The following is a 14150-nucleotide window of genomic DNA, read 5'->3' on the forward strand; positions in this document are numbered from 1 at the left end:
GATTCACTGGTCCATCTCCAGCTGGTGCACTGATGTTTGTCTCTGAACCATTAAACTGGAGAATAAAGCTGACATTGTTGTTCACTTTGTTCCACTGCAAAGTGATACTGGTCTCATTTTGTCCTGATGATCTGAAGCGGTCTGTGTTCTGAGGAGCTGAGAAATAAAGAAGTAATTTAATTAGATTTAATTAGCTGGCAGAAATGTAAAGTTATTGTAGTCCACCAAAACAGCTGCTCAAGAACTGATCTCACTAAGCAGCACCTACACATATTTCAGCCATGGGCTTGATTTAAAAACATGTCACCATCATATGTGTCAAGTACATACAGCGTGATAAATAAACAGGATTATTGTGGTTGCATTAGTCACTAACTTACCAGTAACTGCAGTGATGCTGACACCACTGCTTCTGACATTCTCAAACACAGAGAACAGAGTGAATGTGTATTTAGTTCCAGCAGTGAGAGAGGAGACTGTGTAAGGTAGTGGTCCACTGGCACCTGGTGCACTGACTTCTGTCTCTGTACCATTAAACTGGAGAATATAGCTGACATTGTTCTCTTTATTCCACTGCAGGATGATACTGGTCTCACTTTGTCCAACTGCTCTGAAGCTGTTGGTGTTCTGAGGAGCTGAGAAAGTGAAAAGAGAAAAGAATATAATTCAGTGTTTGTTTACAAATTACCACTGGTAGTATAATGTTGTTGTTTCATCATTAAGGACAGAAAAAGTGAAATATGCTGCAATTCAGCAAGTGATGGGTTGTTAAATCGTAAAGTACAGATGACAAAGTGAAACATCTTACTAGTCACTGCAGTGATGCTGACACCACTGCTTCTGACGTTCTCAAACACAGAGAAGAGAGTGAATGTGTATTTAGTTCCAGCAGTGAGGGAGGAGACTGTGTGATTCACTGGTCCATCTTCAGCTGGTGCACTGATGTTTGTCTCTGAACCATTAAACTGGAGTATAAAGCTGACATTGTTGTTCACTTTGTTCCACTGCAGAATGATACTGGTCTCATTTTGTCCTGATGATCTGAAGCTGTCTGTGTTCTGAGGAGCTGAAAACAGCAAAAGTAACAAATTCACTATCAAAGGACTGCCCATGAAATGATATAAGTTGTACTCCAATGTTTACAAAACCTACAATGTCTATGTGACACAGGTTTTAGTTTAATAAGGACTGTAGTGAGTCAAGTACATATTTAAGAAATGGCATCAAAGTGTATATTTTACAAGGTAGACATACAGTAATAAACACTAAATGGGAATATTAGGATAACAAGCGAGAAGAGATGTAGGACATTGAACGATAAAATACTATTTGATGAAAATACTTTTAAGACTCTCACATTGAAAGTGTTAACATGTTCATGTGCCGCTATGTGTCTTTGTTAAAGTGAAACATCTTACCAGTAACTGCAGTGATGCTGACACCACTGCTTCTGATGTTCTCAAACACAGAGAACAGAGTGAATGTGTATTTAGTCCTAGCAGTGAGGGAGGAGACTGTGTAAGGTAGTGGTCCACTGGCACCTGGTGCACTGACTTCTGTCTCTGTACCATTAAACTGGAGAATATAGCTGACATTGTTCTCTTTATTCCACTGCAGGGTGATACTGGTCTCACTTTGTCCAACTGCTCTGAAGCTGTTGGTGTTCTGAGGAGCTGAGAAAGTGAAAAAAGAGAAGAATATAATTTAGTGTTTGTTTACAAATTACCACTGGTAGTTTAATGTTGTTGTTTCATCATAAAAGACAGAAAAAGGTGAAATATGCTGCAATTCAGCAAGTGATGGGTTGTTAAATCACTGAAGTACAGACGACAAAGGAAAACATCTTACCAGTAACTGCAGTGATGATGACACCACTGCTTCTGACGTTCTCAAACACAGAGAAGACAGTGAATGTGTATTTAGTTCCAGCAGTGAGAGAGGAGACTGTATGATTCACTGGTCCATCTCCAGCTGGTGCACTGATGTTTGTCTCTGAACCATTAAACTGGAGAATAAAGCTGACGTTGTTCACTTTGTTCCACTGCAGAGTGATACTGGTCTCATTTTGTCCTGACGATCTGAAGCTGTCTGTGTTCTGAGGAGCTGAGAAATAAAGAAGTAATTTAATCAGATTTAATTAGCTGGCAGAAATGTAAAGTTATTGTAGTCCACCAAAACAGCTGCTCAAGAACTGATCTCACTGAGCAGCACCTACACATATTTCAGCAATGGGCTTGATTTAAAAACATGTCACCATCATATGTGTTAAGTACATACAGCATGATAATAAAACAGGATTATTGTGGTTGCATTAGTCACTAACTTACCAGTAACTGCAGTGATGCTGACACCACTGCTTCTGACATTCTCAAACACAGAGAAGAGAGTGAATGTGTATTTAGTTCCAGCAGTGAGGGAGGAGACTGTGTGATTCACTGGTCCATCTCCAGCTGGTGCACTGATGTTTGCCTCTGAACCATTAAACTGGAGAATAAAGCTGACATTGTTGTTCACTTTGTTCCACTGCAGAGTGATACTGGTCTCATTTTGTCCTGATGATCTGAAGCTGTCTGTGTTCTGAGGAGCTGAGAAATAAAGAAGTAATTTAATCAGATTTAATTAGCTGGCAGAAATGTAAAGTTATTGTAGTCCACCAAAACAGCTGCTCAAGAACTGATCTCACTGAGCAGCACCTACACATATTTCAGCCATGGGCTTGATTTAAAAACATGTCACCATCATATGTGTCAAGTACATACAGCGTGATAAATAAACAGGATTATTGTGGTTGCATTAGTCACTAACTTACCAGTAACTGCAGTGATGCTGACACCACTGCTTCTGACATTCTCAAACACAGAGAACAGAGTGAATGTGTATTTAGTTCCAGCAGTGAGAGAGGAGACTGTGTAAGGTAGTGGTCCACTGGCACCTGGTGCACTGACTTCTGTCTCTGTACCATTAAACTGGAGAATATAGCTGACATTGTTCTCTTTATTCCACTGCAGGATGATACTGGTCTCACTTTGTCCAACTGCTCTGAAGCTGTTGGTGTTCTGAGGAGCTGAGAAAGTGAAAAGAGAAAAGAATATAATTCAGTGTTTGTTTACAAATTACCACTGGTAGTATAATGTTGTTGTTTCATCATTAAGGACAGAAAAAGTGAAATATGCTGCAATTCAGCAAGTGATGGGTTGTTAAATCGTAAAGTACAGATGACAAAGTGAAACATCTTACTAGTCACTGCAGTGATGCTGACACCACTGCTTCTGACGTTCTCAAACACAGAGAAGAGAGTGAATGTGTATTTAGTTCCAGCAGTGAGGAAGTAGACTGTGTGATTCACTGGTCCATCTTCAGCTGGTGCACTGATGTTTGTCTCTGAACCATTAAACTGGAGTATAAAGCTGACATTGTTGTTCACTTTGTTCCACTGCAGAATGATACTGGTCTCATTTTGTCCTGATGATCTGAAGCTGTCTGTGTTCTGAGGAGCTGAAAACAGCAAAAGTAACAAATTCACTATCAAAGGACTGCCCATGAAATGATATAAGTTGTACTCCAATGTTTACAAAACCTACAATGTCTATGTGACACAGGTTTTAGTTTAATAAGGACTGTAGTGAGTCAAGTACATATTTAAGAAATGGCATCAAAGTGTATATTTTACAAGGTAGACATACAGTAATAAACACTAAATGGGAATATTAGGATAACAAGCGAGAAGAGATGTAGGACATTGAACGATAAAATACTATTTGATGAAAATACTTTTAAGACTCTCACATTGAAAGTGTTAACATGTTCATGTGCCGCTATGTGTCTTTGTTAAAGTGAAACATCTTACCAGTAACTGCAGTGATGCTGACACCACTGCTTCTGATGTTCTCAAACACAGAGAACAGAGTGAATATGTATTTAGTCCTAGCAGTGAGGGAGGAGACTGTGTAAGGTAGTGGTCCACTGGCACCTGGTGCACTGACTTCTGTCTCTGTACCATTAAACTGGAGAATATAGCTGACATTGTTCTCTTTATTCCACTGCAGGGTGATACTGGTCTCACTTTGTCCAACTGCTCTGAAGCTGTTGGTGTTCTGAGGAGCTGAGAAAGTGAAAAAAGAGAAGAATATAATTTAGTGTTTGTTTACAAATTACCACTGGTAGTTTAATGTTGTTGTTTCATCATAAAAGACAGAAAAAGGTGAAATATGCTGCAATTCAGCAAGTGATGGGTTGTTAAATCACTGAAGTACAGACGACAAAGGAAAACATCTTACCAGTAACTGCAGTGATGATGACACCACTGCTTCTGACGTTCTCAAACACAGAGAAGACAGTGAATGTGTATTTAGTTCCAGCAGTGAGAGAGGAGACTGTATGATTCACTGGTCCATCTCCAGCTGGTGCACTGATGTTTGTCTCTGAACCATTAAACTGGAGAATAAAGCTGACGTTGTTCACTTTGTTCCACTGCAGAGTGATACTGGTCTCATTTTGTCCTGACGATCTGAAGCTGTCTGTGTTCTGAGGAGCTGAGAAATAAAGAAGTAATTTAATCAGATTTAATTAGCTGGCAGAAATGTAAAGTTATTGTAGTCCACCAAAACAGCTGCTCAAGAACTGATCTCACTGAGCAGCACCTACACATATTTCAGCAATGGGCTTGATTTAAAAACATGTCACCATCATATGTGTTAAGTACATACAGCATGATAATAAAACAGGATTATTGTGGTTGCATTAGTCACTAACTTACCAGTAACTGCAGTGATGCTGACACCACTGCTTCTGACATTCTCAAACACAGAGAAGAGAGTGAATGTGTATTTAGTTCCAGCAGTGAGGGAGGAGACTGTGTGATTCACTGGTCCATCTCCAGCTGGTGCACTGATGTTTGCCTCTGAACCATTAAACTGGAGAATAAAGCTGACATTGTTGTTCACTTTGTTCCACTGCAGAGTGATACTGGTCTCATTTTGTCCTGATGATCTGAAGCTGTCTGTGTTCTGAGGAGCTGAGAAATAAAGAAGTAATTTAATCAGATTTAATTAGCTGGCAGAAATGTAAAGTTATTGTAGTCCACCAAAACAGCTGCTCAAGAACTGATCTCACTAAGCAGCACCTACACATATTTCAGCCATGGGCTTGATTTAAAAACATGTCACCATCATATGTGTCAAGTACATACAGCGTGATAAATAAACAGGATTATTGTGGTTGCATTAGTCACTAACTTACCAGTAACTGCAGTGATGCTGACACCACTGCTTCTGACATTCTCAAACACAGAGAACAGAGTGAATGTGTATTTAGTTCCAGCAGTGAGAGAGGAGACTGTGTAAGGTAGTGGTCCACTGGCACCTGGTGCACTGACTTCTGTCTCTGTACCATTAAACTGGAGAATATAGCTGACATTGTTCTCTTTATTCCACTGCAGGATGATACTGGTCTCACTTTGTCCAACTGCTCTGAAGCTGTTGGTGTTCTGAGGAGCTGAGAAAGTGAAAAGAGAAAAGAATATAATTCAGTGTTTGTTTACAAATTACCACTGGTAGTATAATGTTGTTGTTTCATCATTAAGGACAGAATAAGTGAAATATGCTGCAATTCAGCAAGTGATGGGTTGTTAAATCGTAAAGTACAGATGACAAAGTGAAACATCTTACTAGTCACTGCAGTGATGATGACACCACTGCTTCTGATGTTCTCAAATACAGAGAAGAGAGTGAATGTGTATTTAGTTCCAGCAGTGAGGGAGGAGACTGTGTAATTCACTGGTCCATCTTCAGCTGGTGCACTGATGTTTGTCTCTGAACCATTAAACTGGAGAATAAAGCTGACATTGTTGTTCACTTTGTTCCACTGCAGAGTGATACTGGTCTCATTTTGTCCTGATGATCTGAAGCTGTCTGTGTTCTGAGGAGCTGAAAACAGCAAAAGTAACAAATTCACTATCAAAGGACTGCCCATGAAATGATATAAGTTGTACTCCAATGTTTACAAAACCTACAATGTCTATGTGACACAGGTTTTAGTTTAATAAGGACTGTAGTGAGTCAAGTACATATTTAAGAAATGGCATCAAAGTGTATATTTTACAAGGTAGACATACAGTAATAAACACTAAATGGGAATATTAGGATAACAAGCGAGAAGAGATGTAGGACATTGAACGATAAAATACTATTTGATGAAAATAATTTTAAGACTCTCACATTGAAAGTGTTAACATGTTCATGTGCCGCTATGTGTCTTTGTTAAAGTGAAACATCTTACCAGTAACTGCAGTGATGCTGACACCACTGCTTCTGATGTTCTCAAACACAGAGAACAGAGTGAATGTGTATTTAGTCCTAGCAGTGAGGGAGGAGACTGTGTAAGGCAGTGGTCCACTGGCACCTGGTGCACTGACTTCTGTCTCTGTACCATTAAACTGAAGAATATAGCTGACATTGTTCTCTTTATTCCACTGCAGGGTGATACTGGTCTCACTTTGTCCAACTGCTCTGAAGCTGTTGGTGTTCTGAGGAGCTGAGAAAGTGAAAAAAGAGAAGAATATAATTTAGTGTTTGTTTACAAATTACCACTGGTAGTTTAATGTTGTTGTTTCATCATAAAAGACAGAAAAAGGTGAAATATGCTGCAATTCAGCAAGTGATGGGTTGTTAAATCACTGAAGTACAGATGACAAAGGAAAACATCTTACCAGTAACTGCAGTGATGCTGACACCACTGCTTCTGACGTTCTCAAACACAGAGAACAGAGTGAATGTGTATTTAGTTCCAGCAGTGAGGGAGGAGACTGTGTAATTCACTGGTCCATCTCCAGCTGGTGCACTGATGTTTGTCTCTGAACCATTAAACTGGAGAATAAAGCTGACGTTGTTGTTCACTTTGTTCCACTGCAGAGTGATACTGGTCTCATTTTGTCCTGACGATCTGAAGCTGTCTGTGTTCTGAGGAGCTGAAAAATAAAGAAGTAATTTAATGAGATTTAATTAGCTGGCAGAAATGTAAAGTTATTGTAGTCCACCAAAACAGCTGCTCAAGAACTGATCTCACTGAGCAGCACCTACACATATTTCAGCCATGGGCTTGATTTAAAAACATGTCACCATAATATGTGTTAAGTACATACAGCGTGATAATAAAACAGGATTATTGTGGTTGCATTAGTCACTAACTTACCAGTAACTGCAGTGATGCTGACACCACTGCTTCTGACATTCTCAAACACAGAGAACAGAGTGAATGTGTATTTAGTTCCAGCAGTGAGAGAGGAGACTGTATGATTCACTGGTCCATCTTCAGCTGGTGCACTGATGTTTGTCTCTGAACCATTAAACTGGAGAATAAAGCTCACACTGTTGTTCAATTTGTTCCACTGCAGAATGATACTGGTCTCATCTTGTCCTGATGATCTGAAGCTGTCTGTGTTCTGAGGAGCTGAGAAAAGAACAGGAGGTAATCAGAAAAATTTTCATCATCCTTATAACTGCAGGGACAAAATTTATCTTAGGTAGAACAGGACCTCCTTTATTGTGGTCAGTCATTCCCAACAAGCTTTATGTTGTGTGGTAAATAAAGGTAAAAACATTTTTACTCACCGGTAGCTGTAATAATGCTGACTCCACTGCTTTTGGCATTCTTAAAAACAGACAGGAGAGTGAATGTATATTTTGTTCCAGCAGTGAGATTGACGAATATGACGACTACTGGTATATCTTCAGCTGGTGCAGTGATGTTTATATCTACACCACGAAACTGGAGAATAAAGCTGACATTGTTGTTGACTTTATTCCACTGCAGAATGATACTGGTCTCATTTTGTCCTGCTATTTCAAAGCCTTCTGCATTGGGTGGAACTGAAATAAAAATGAAAAGAGACAAGATAAGATATCGTTAGTAAGTGTTAGTAGGGTCATTTGTGCAAAATCTTAAAAAGAATTCTGTTCCCCAAGGCAGAAATTAGATAGATTACTTGTTGTGTAACAGATGAATGGTAAAATGAGACTTTCATCTTCATCTGACCATAGTCCAGAATCACCAAAGTTTGCAGCAACATATGTCTGGTTGAGGTTGTCATTGTCCGGCTGTCTGCTGGCCCAGTATTGAAACTGTAAGTCACTGCTGTCAGACCACAGTTTTTCACGGTGCAGACCGATCCACACAAAGGCTGTACTGTTACCCGTACGTAGGGCTGCGATCCTGTCATTCTCTGTCTGGTTTCGTATACTGGGAGAGAAAGAGTAGCAAAAAGGTTAACTAAAGTGAAATACAAATGTCCGCTGCATACACTGTGTATAACTGTTGTTTGCTGGGATATATAACATAATGGCTTATACAACAACTCTGCTCTCAGCACACTTTTTGTGACGTACTCTATAATTTCACATTCTTAAAAAGCAGAATTATTATTTCATTATCATCATTATATTCATGATGCTTGCGATGATACTGCAAGTGTACAGAACATATACAAACACATTTAAAAAAAATAAATCATAGATTAAAAATTAAAATAAAATACTGGATTGGAAAATAAAATAAACCCTAAAAAACAGAACAGTAATGGAAATGCCTTTAGTTGGATCAGTAGTAAAATCATATATTGGAGTCTTCATAATGTAAACTGTACCTGGCGAGATCAACATAATGTTCCCTGCAGTATGTCTGAGCTGCAGCCCAGTTCTTAAGGTCTTCCACCAACACAAAGGATGCTATGCCATTTACTGTACCTAGAAGCATGTGAATAAAAAGATGGAACAAATACCATCAGTTTAAGTTTCTCGATACAAATAGTTTTGCTACAACAGAGAGAACTGTAGCAATACTAGTTCACATACAGCTAATAACTTGTTTGCAGAGGTTTCTAGAAACTACATAGAAGATACTGTACATCTGGCTCTTTGTTAATTGTTACTCCATAAAAACTCACCATTGTAGCAGACAAAGTCCCGGGAAAGGCCACAGTTGTAATCACCCCACTTGCCACTACCTAAAAGTGTCACACAGTACTGCTGTCCTCCTTCATTGTTGGGCTGGGAGGAATCCCAGTTTCTAAATGTTGTCTCTGCTTCACCATAGAAGCTGCTTTGATTGAGGGACCAACTCCAGCTGTTAATTAAGTCGTCATATAGACCTATCCAAGCCTTACCTGGGAAAAAACAAGACATTTGTCATATAAAACAGCTACAGTGAAGCAAAATTTTATACTTTGTCGTTCTCTCACAATCTGGTATATACTCTAATCCCAAATAAGAAACTCACCAATGTAGTGTGAAGTGGTGTTTGTAACAGCGTAAACGTCGTCTATGTTTTCAATGGTGGCTAGGTCACTATACACATCTCGGCAGTAACTCTGAGCATCAGTCCAGGACAGTGTTCTATTCACAAAGGAGTACTGACGAGTCTGTGCAAGGGCAACAATGGCCAGTGCTCCTAAAAAAACAATAAAAAAGTATATAAAATCCTGCTATAATTTGATGCTTATTTTATTTAATGCTATTTTTGTAAGCTGTTCAGTTACTAAATGAGAGACATTTATTAAGTAATAAACATTGTGATCAATGTAAACCTGTCTATATTATTATCCAATATACAAACTACCCCCTCCATTTCAGTCCAAGTGTGCAGCTTTCACTGCAGCTGGAAACAGTGAAAAAACTATCCACCAGATGAACTTAAGGCATCAAATGTAAATGACTAAACTTCACAAAATGTGTAAAAACGTGTACGACAGCACACACAATGCGTTCAAACACACCACTCACACCATATCTTCTTATAAGAAAATCCTTATTTATAATATGATCACAAATCCAGTTTACTCTGTCAATCAGTTTAAGGTGACCTGTTTGTCTCAGTGTCACCCAGCACAGAAATGTTTGTGTATATGCAGCTCTACGTTAGGACAGCTTAAGCTTTAAATGCGTAAAAATGCAGGAAACACTCACCTGAGAGCACAAAGACAACCAGCCCATTAGCCATGAGTTAAACCTTTGGAAAGATGTAAAACTTCAATCAGTGGCAAAACCTCCAAGAACATTTTTACTTTATTTTCAGATTTTTTACATGACGTAAAATATGATAGGTTGCACTTACCATCATCTTTTCTACCTTGCTTTCTACCTTCTTCCTATTTTAAAAACAGCTTTTGTCGGCAGGTGTGGTTAAGCTTTAGGGAGAAACACCATAGTAAAGGAATCAGGAAGTAAAACACAAAAGGCAAATGATTTTTTTCTGCAGTACTCTTATGTTATGCCAGATCAGTCAAACCTGTTTCAATCTGTGTGCATGTTCTACTTTAACTCACACCACATAATTTGGAGCTGGGTCGCTAGTGTTTAAAGACAGGTTCCTATAAATAAAAGAACAATTGACACTGATCTAGAGTAACATGACTTATATTTAGTATCCTGAGATGAAAAATGAATACTTAACACATATCAGAGCAATCACTACAACAGTCTTTCTATCGTCCCCAAAGTTGTCAGAATCAAGAGCCTGGTCTTCCATAATAACCAACAGAACCTCATCCATGCTTTTATTTCCAGTAGGGTGGGTTACTAGCCTAGCGTCATTTGCATGCTTCACCTGGAACAAACTGGCTTAGAAATCTTAGATCGCCAGACTACATTCCTGCTGTTATGTGCCCTTTGGTTAGCTCAGATTCTATGGGGGAACAAACCTATCAGACCACCACACCCAAATTGATGTTGTATCTGAAAGGAAATTATGAAAGGACATGTCATTATGTAGTTGCAAATTCTAAAAAAAAAACAAGGTGTAACAAATTTTTAAAACATGAAATAGATAATGAATAGAATGTTCTACAACAGTATCCTCATGTTCGTCTTTTTTTCTCCCAGAAACTTTGCTCTGGCTTTTGAAAACTCTCCTTCACCCGTGACGTCTAAAAATAAATATAAATAAAAAAAGAAACTGGTCTGTAATACACTAGAAGGAAATGCATTTTTTTTCTAGTGCTGTGTGGTATATAGCCTAATTTTAATTGCAATGTATGTGATAGATGATCTCAATTGTATATATCAGTTCAATTTTTATTTATGTAAAGCACATAAAATGTGTATGTCATTTTCTGTTGTGTTTTTTTAATTGTCCTATTGTTACATAAATGTTGTCTTACTGTAAGTCAAGCTGCACTTGATAATGATTCTACTAGCACACCTCTTGCACTGCTATGAAGGAAGAGGTTACCCACATGCCATGGGATTTCCCCTACCAGTCTATTACACAACTCTATCATCAAAAAGGAATTTCTTACATGTGGTCTGACAGGAGCAGACAACCATCATTCAATTAATCACTTCTTTTAAAGTTTCTCTGGAAGGTTTGCACAGTTCCATGAAATGTTGCCACAACATTTCCTTTTTCATGTTAAATGTTTTGCATGTGCTATCTACATTTACATAGTACAGTAAAAAGTATTTTCTGAGGTCAGATTTGTTTGAATAGAATATGGATTTTGGTAATTTTAACATTTTACAGGAATTTCCTAGTGTATATTATGTTGTGCTTTCTGGCCTGCTGTGACAGAGTGAATGTACTCCAGTGTCTCATATTGCCTGCTGGCAACTCATGTATCCAAGTAACTTTATAAAAAGGAAACCAGAGTTTTACAGATTCCAGTCTCCTCACTCCACAGTACACATAACTTATTCAGGGGTCTCTGTTGTGCTCTACTCATTGACAGTAAAAACTATGGACAGAGCTTCCGTGACGTCACCCGTTTGTTTCTGAAGAGCCGCTTTGAGGCTCGGTGGGAGGTTCTGGGACGTGATGACCGCCGCCATGTTGGCAGCGTCACGTCCGGCAAAACTCTCAAATATGGACAAAGAGGGGGAGCACGAGTGGGGTTTAGGGGGGCAGGCGATCGTGGAAGCAGGAAACTCACGCTGTGATACGTCAACTGTCTGTCACTCAAGCGGTAACGCCCATAATTATGCGTAATTTTAAGTCCGAATACAATTGAAACGAGTGGGTTGTAAAAAAATTCACCCCCGTACAATTGACACTAGAAGAGAACCTATCATCTGAGACCAGAGCGGTTTTTTGTACCAGGCTGTAAACATGTTCATTTCTGCTGTGAAGTCAGCCATTTTAACATGGGAGTCTATGGGAAATTACTCGCTTTTGGAGCCAGCCCCCAGCAGTTGCAGCGTGAATTACAAGTTTTGACACTTCCGCATGGGCTTCAACTTTGAGCCCCGAAGGTTGCCACTTGGCTCTACTGCCTTGTAATTTGTGGTCACTGCTGGAACTACAGTTTGACCAGTATAGTGATATAAGGAGGTATTGTGTTTGTCCCTAAGGCAGTATCAGTATTTTATTTATATGTCTCTAGGTGCTTTACAGAAACCCAGAGCCTGAAACTTCTAAGCAATAAGACAGTGTCAAGAAAAAACTCCCTTTTAACAGGAAGAAACCTTGAGCAGGACCCAGCACGCAAGGGAGAAACTTCCTGCTGATAGTCGGTGTAGAGGAGGAGAAGAAGAGGTAGACAGAGGATGAAAGAGAGAGAGGAACAAACATACAATAAACATCATACATTACAAAGGCAAACATGACAGGTTGTTATAATAGAACTGCTGGAAACTATGTATTGTATTTATATGTATTTTAGCTGATATTTTATTCAACTTTTTATACTAGTACTTCAACTATCTTGATAATGCTGGCCTTTGCTGTACCTTCTCAAAGAGTAAGCTGCTCCAGACAAATGGGACTATCTATACATTTAATGTCCATATAGGCCAGTTCCTTTAGCAGAGCTGTAATGCTAGATGCTAGTAATTCTGGTCCTCCCTCATGTGTCACACCTGTGTCTAGTTGTCTACCCTGCCCCCTTTGTATTTAGTCTGTGTCCTCCCTGCACTCGGTGGCAGTTTGTCTCATCTCCTTGGGGAATGTGTGTGCACATTACCAGCCTTGACCTCGCGATCCTCTGGTAACCTTGCCTTGTTTTGTTCTTTAAACTCTCGCTTTGAGATCTTGTTTTGCTTTTTGCATTTTTCCACTTTAAGTGTGATTTTGAGTTTAGACTTTGGACTGTTCGCCCTCCTGGCTTTTTAAGAAAGCCTGTGTCCTCTTTTATGCTGAGCCCTGACAGTAAACCCTACACAAAACTAGGCAAATGAACAAATTAAAAAAAAGGCCAAACATGCAGACCAGACGCAAGGAGCAACGAACACTGATCTGAAAATCCAAAACGTAAAAGCTAACACTGCAAGAAAATTCCATCAACTGGGAATTACCACATTCCTCTCTTGCATGCTTACGACTGTTGGAATTGTAGTGCAAGGTTGAACTTACTGTAACTAATGGCATACAACACACAACTTGAGATGTAAGTAGGTAGTTTTGTCTGCTTAACAGGCAATCCATAATTAACTTTTCACTATATAGTATATCCGTTTGGTTTGTCTATTTGTGTTTTAGGTATCATAGTTGTTATATTACATTATAGGGTCACCTGGTGTACCTTTCGAAGCTACATTTTGCTTTTATGACAGCCCTCACCTGTTTCACTGTCCAGGAAAAAAGAATCTGACTTCCTATCAGCAGCTCATGCATTAGCACTGGTGTAATTAACTTTAATCCAGTCCACCAACACAATGAACCATCTACAAAAATCCATAAATGTTTTAAACTGTGCATCAAAACAGTTGCAACTGAATAGCCTGTGTGACAGTAAAGTTCTCTCAAACGCACCTTGCCCTTCTTTCCATGGAAGCGGCCACTGCGCCTGTGTAGAGGAGAGACCTGAGACAGATGCTGCCTTCACGGCATCGGGAAAAATCTAGGGTACAAGACAGGTATGCAAAATAAAAGGAAATCACTGATCAGGAACATGAGTACATCACGGTGGGAAACATAATACACTATCAACCTACGTAACATATAGTTTGTGAAGAAAGTCGGTTTTAGAGTTTTACAAAGACTAACGCGAATATAATAGGGCTATATATACATATATATAGATATATATATATATAGATATATATATAAATATAACACTGTACAAATATAATATACACATATATTTTGTAACATATGTGATACAATTATTAATTTTATCCATTTGGCGTATTTCTATATTTTTTTCCGTTGTAAAAAAATAAAGACTG

At 38.9% G+C, this 14150-nt stretch overlaps 1 protein-coding gene across 1 annotated transcript; it reads right to left on the reverse strand.

Moving 5' to 3' along the window:
• Positions 1–5450: 5450 nt before the first annotated feature.
• Positions 5451–10182, reverse strand: LOC114451194 (C-type mannose receptor 2-like). The gene is made up of 9 exons (XM_028429768.1): positions 10105–10182; positions 9957–9999; positions 9271–9441; positions 8939–9157; positions 8639–8738; positions 7982–8235; positions 7608–7865; positions 5667–5924; positions 5451–5485 (listed from the first exon to the last, which is right to left on the reverse strand). Exons 2-9 carry the CDS (start codon positions 9988–9990, stop codon positions 5451–5453), a joined length of 1329 nt encoding a protein of 442 aa, XP_028285569.1. The 5' UTR covers positions 9991–9999; positions 10105–10182.
• Positions 10183–14150: the final 3968 nt, after the last annotated feature.

Source organism: Parambassis ranga, chromosome 18, assembly GCF_900634625.1.
Source record: "Parambassis ranga chromosome 18, fParRan2.1, whole genome shotgun sequence".
NCBI classification, from domain to species: domain Eukaryota; kingdom Metazoa; phylum Chordata; class Actinopteri; family Ambassidae; genus Parambassis; species Parambassis ranga.

Coding starts and splice junctions, on each gene's coding strand:
- LOC114451194 (XM_028429768.1), bottom strand. CDS start 9,990: ATGGCTAATGGGCTGGTTGTCTTTGTGCTCTCAG. Junction 9,442..9,956: donor GGTTGTCTTTGTGCTCTCAG/GTGAGTGTTTCC, acceptor TTGTTTTTTTAG/GAGCACTGGCCATTGTTGCC. Junction 5,925..7,607: donor CAGCATTATTACAGCTACCG/GTGAGTAAAAAT, acceptor TGCTGTTTTCAG/CTCCTCAGAACACAGACAGC.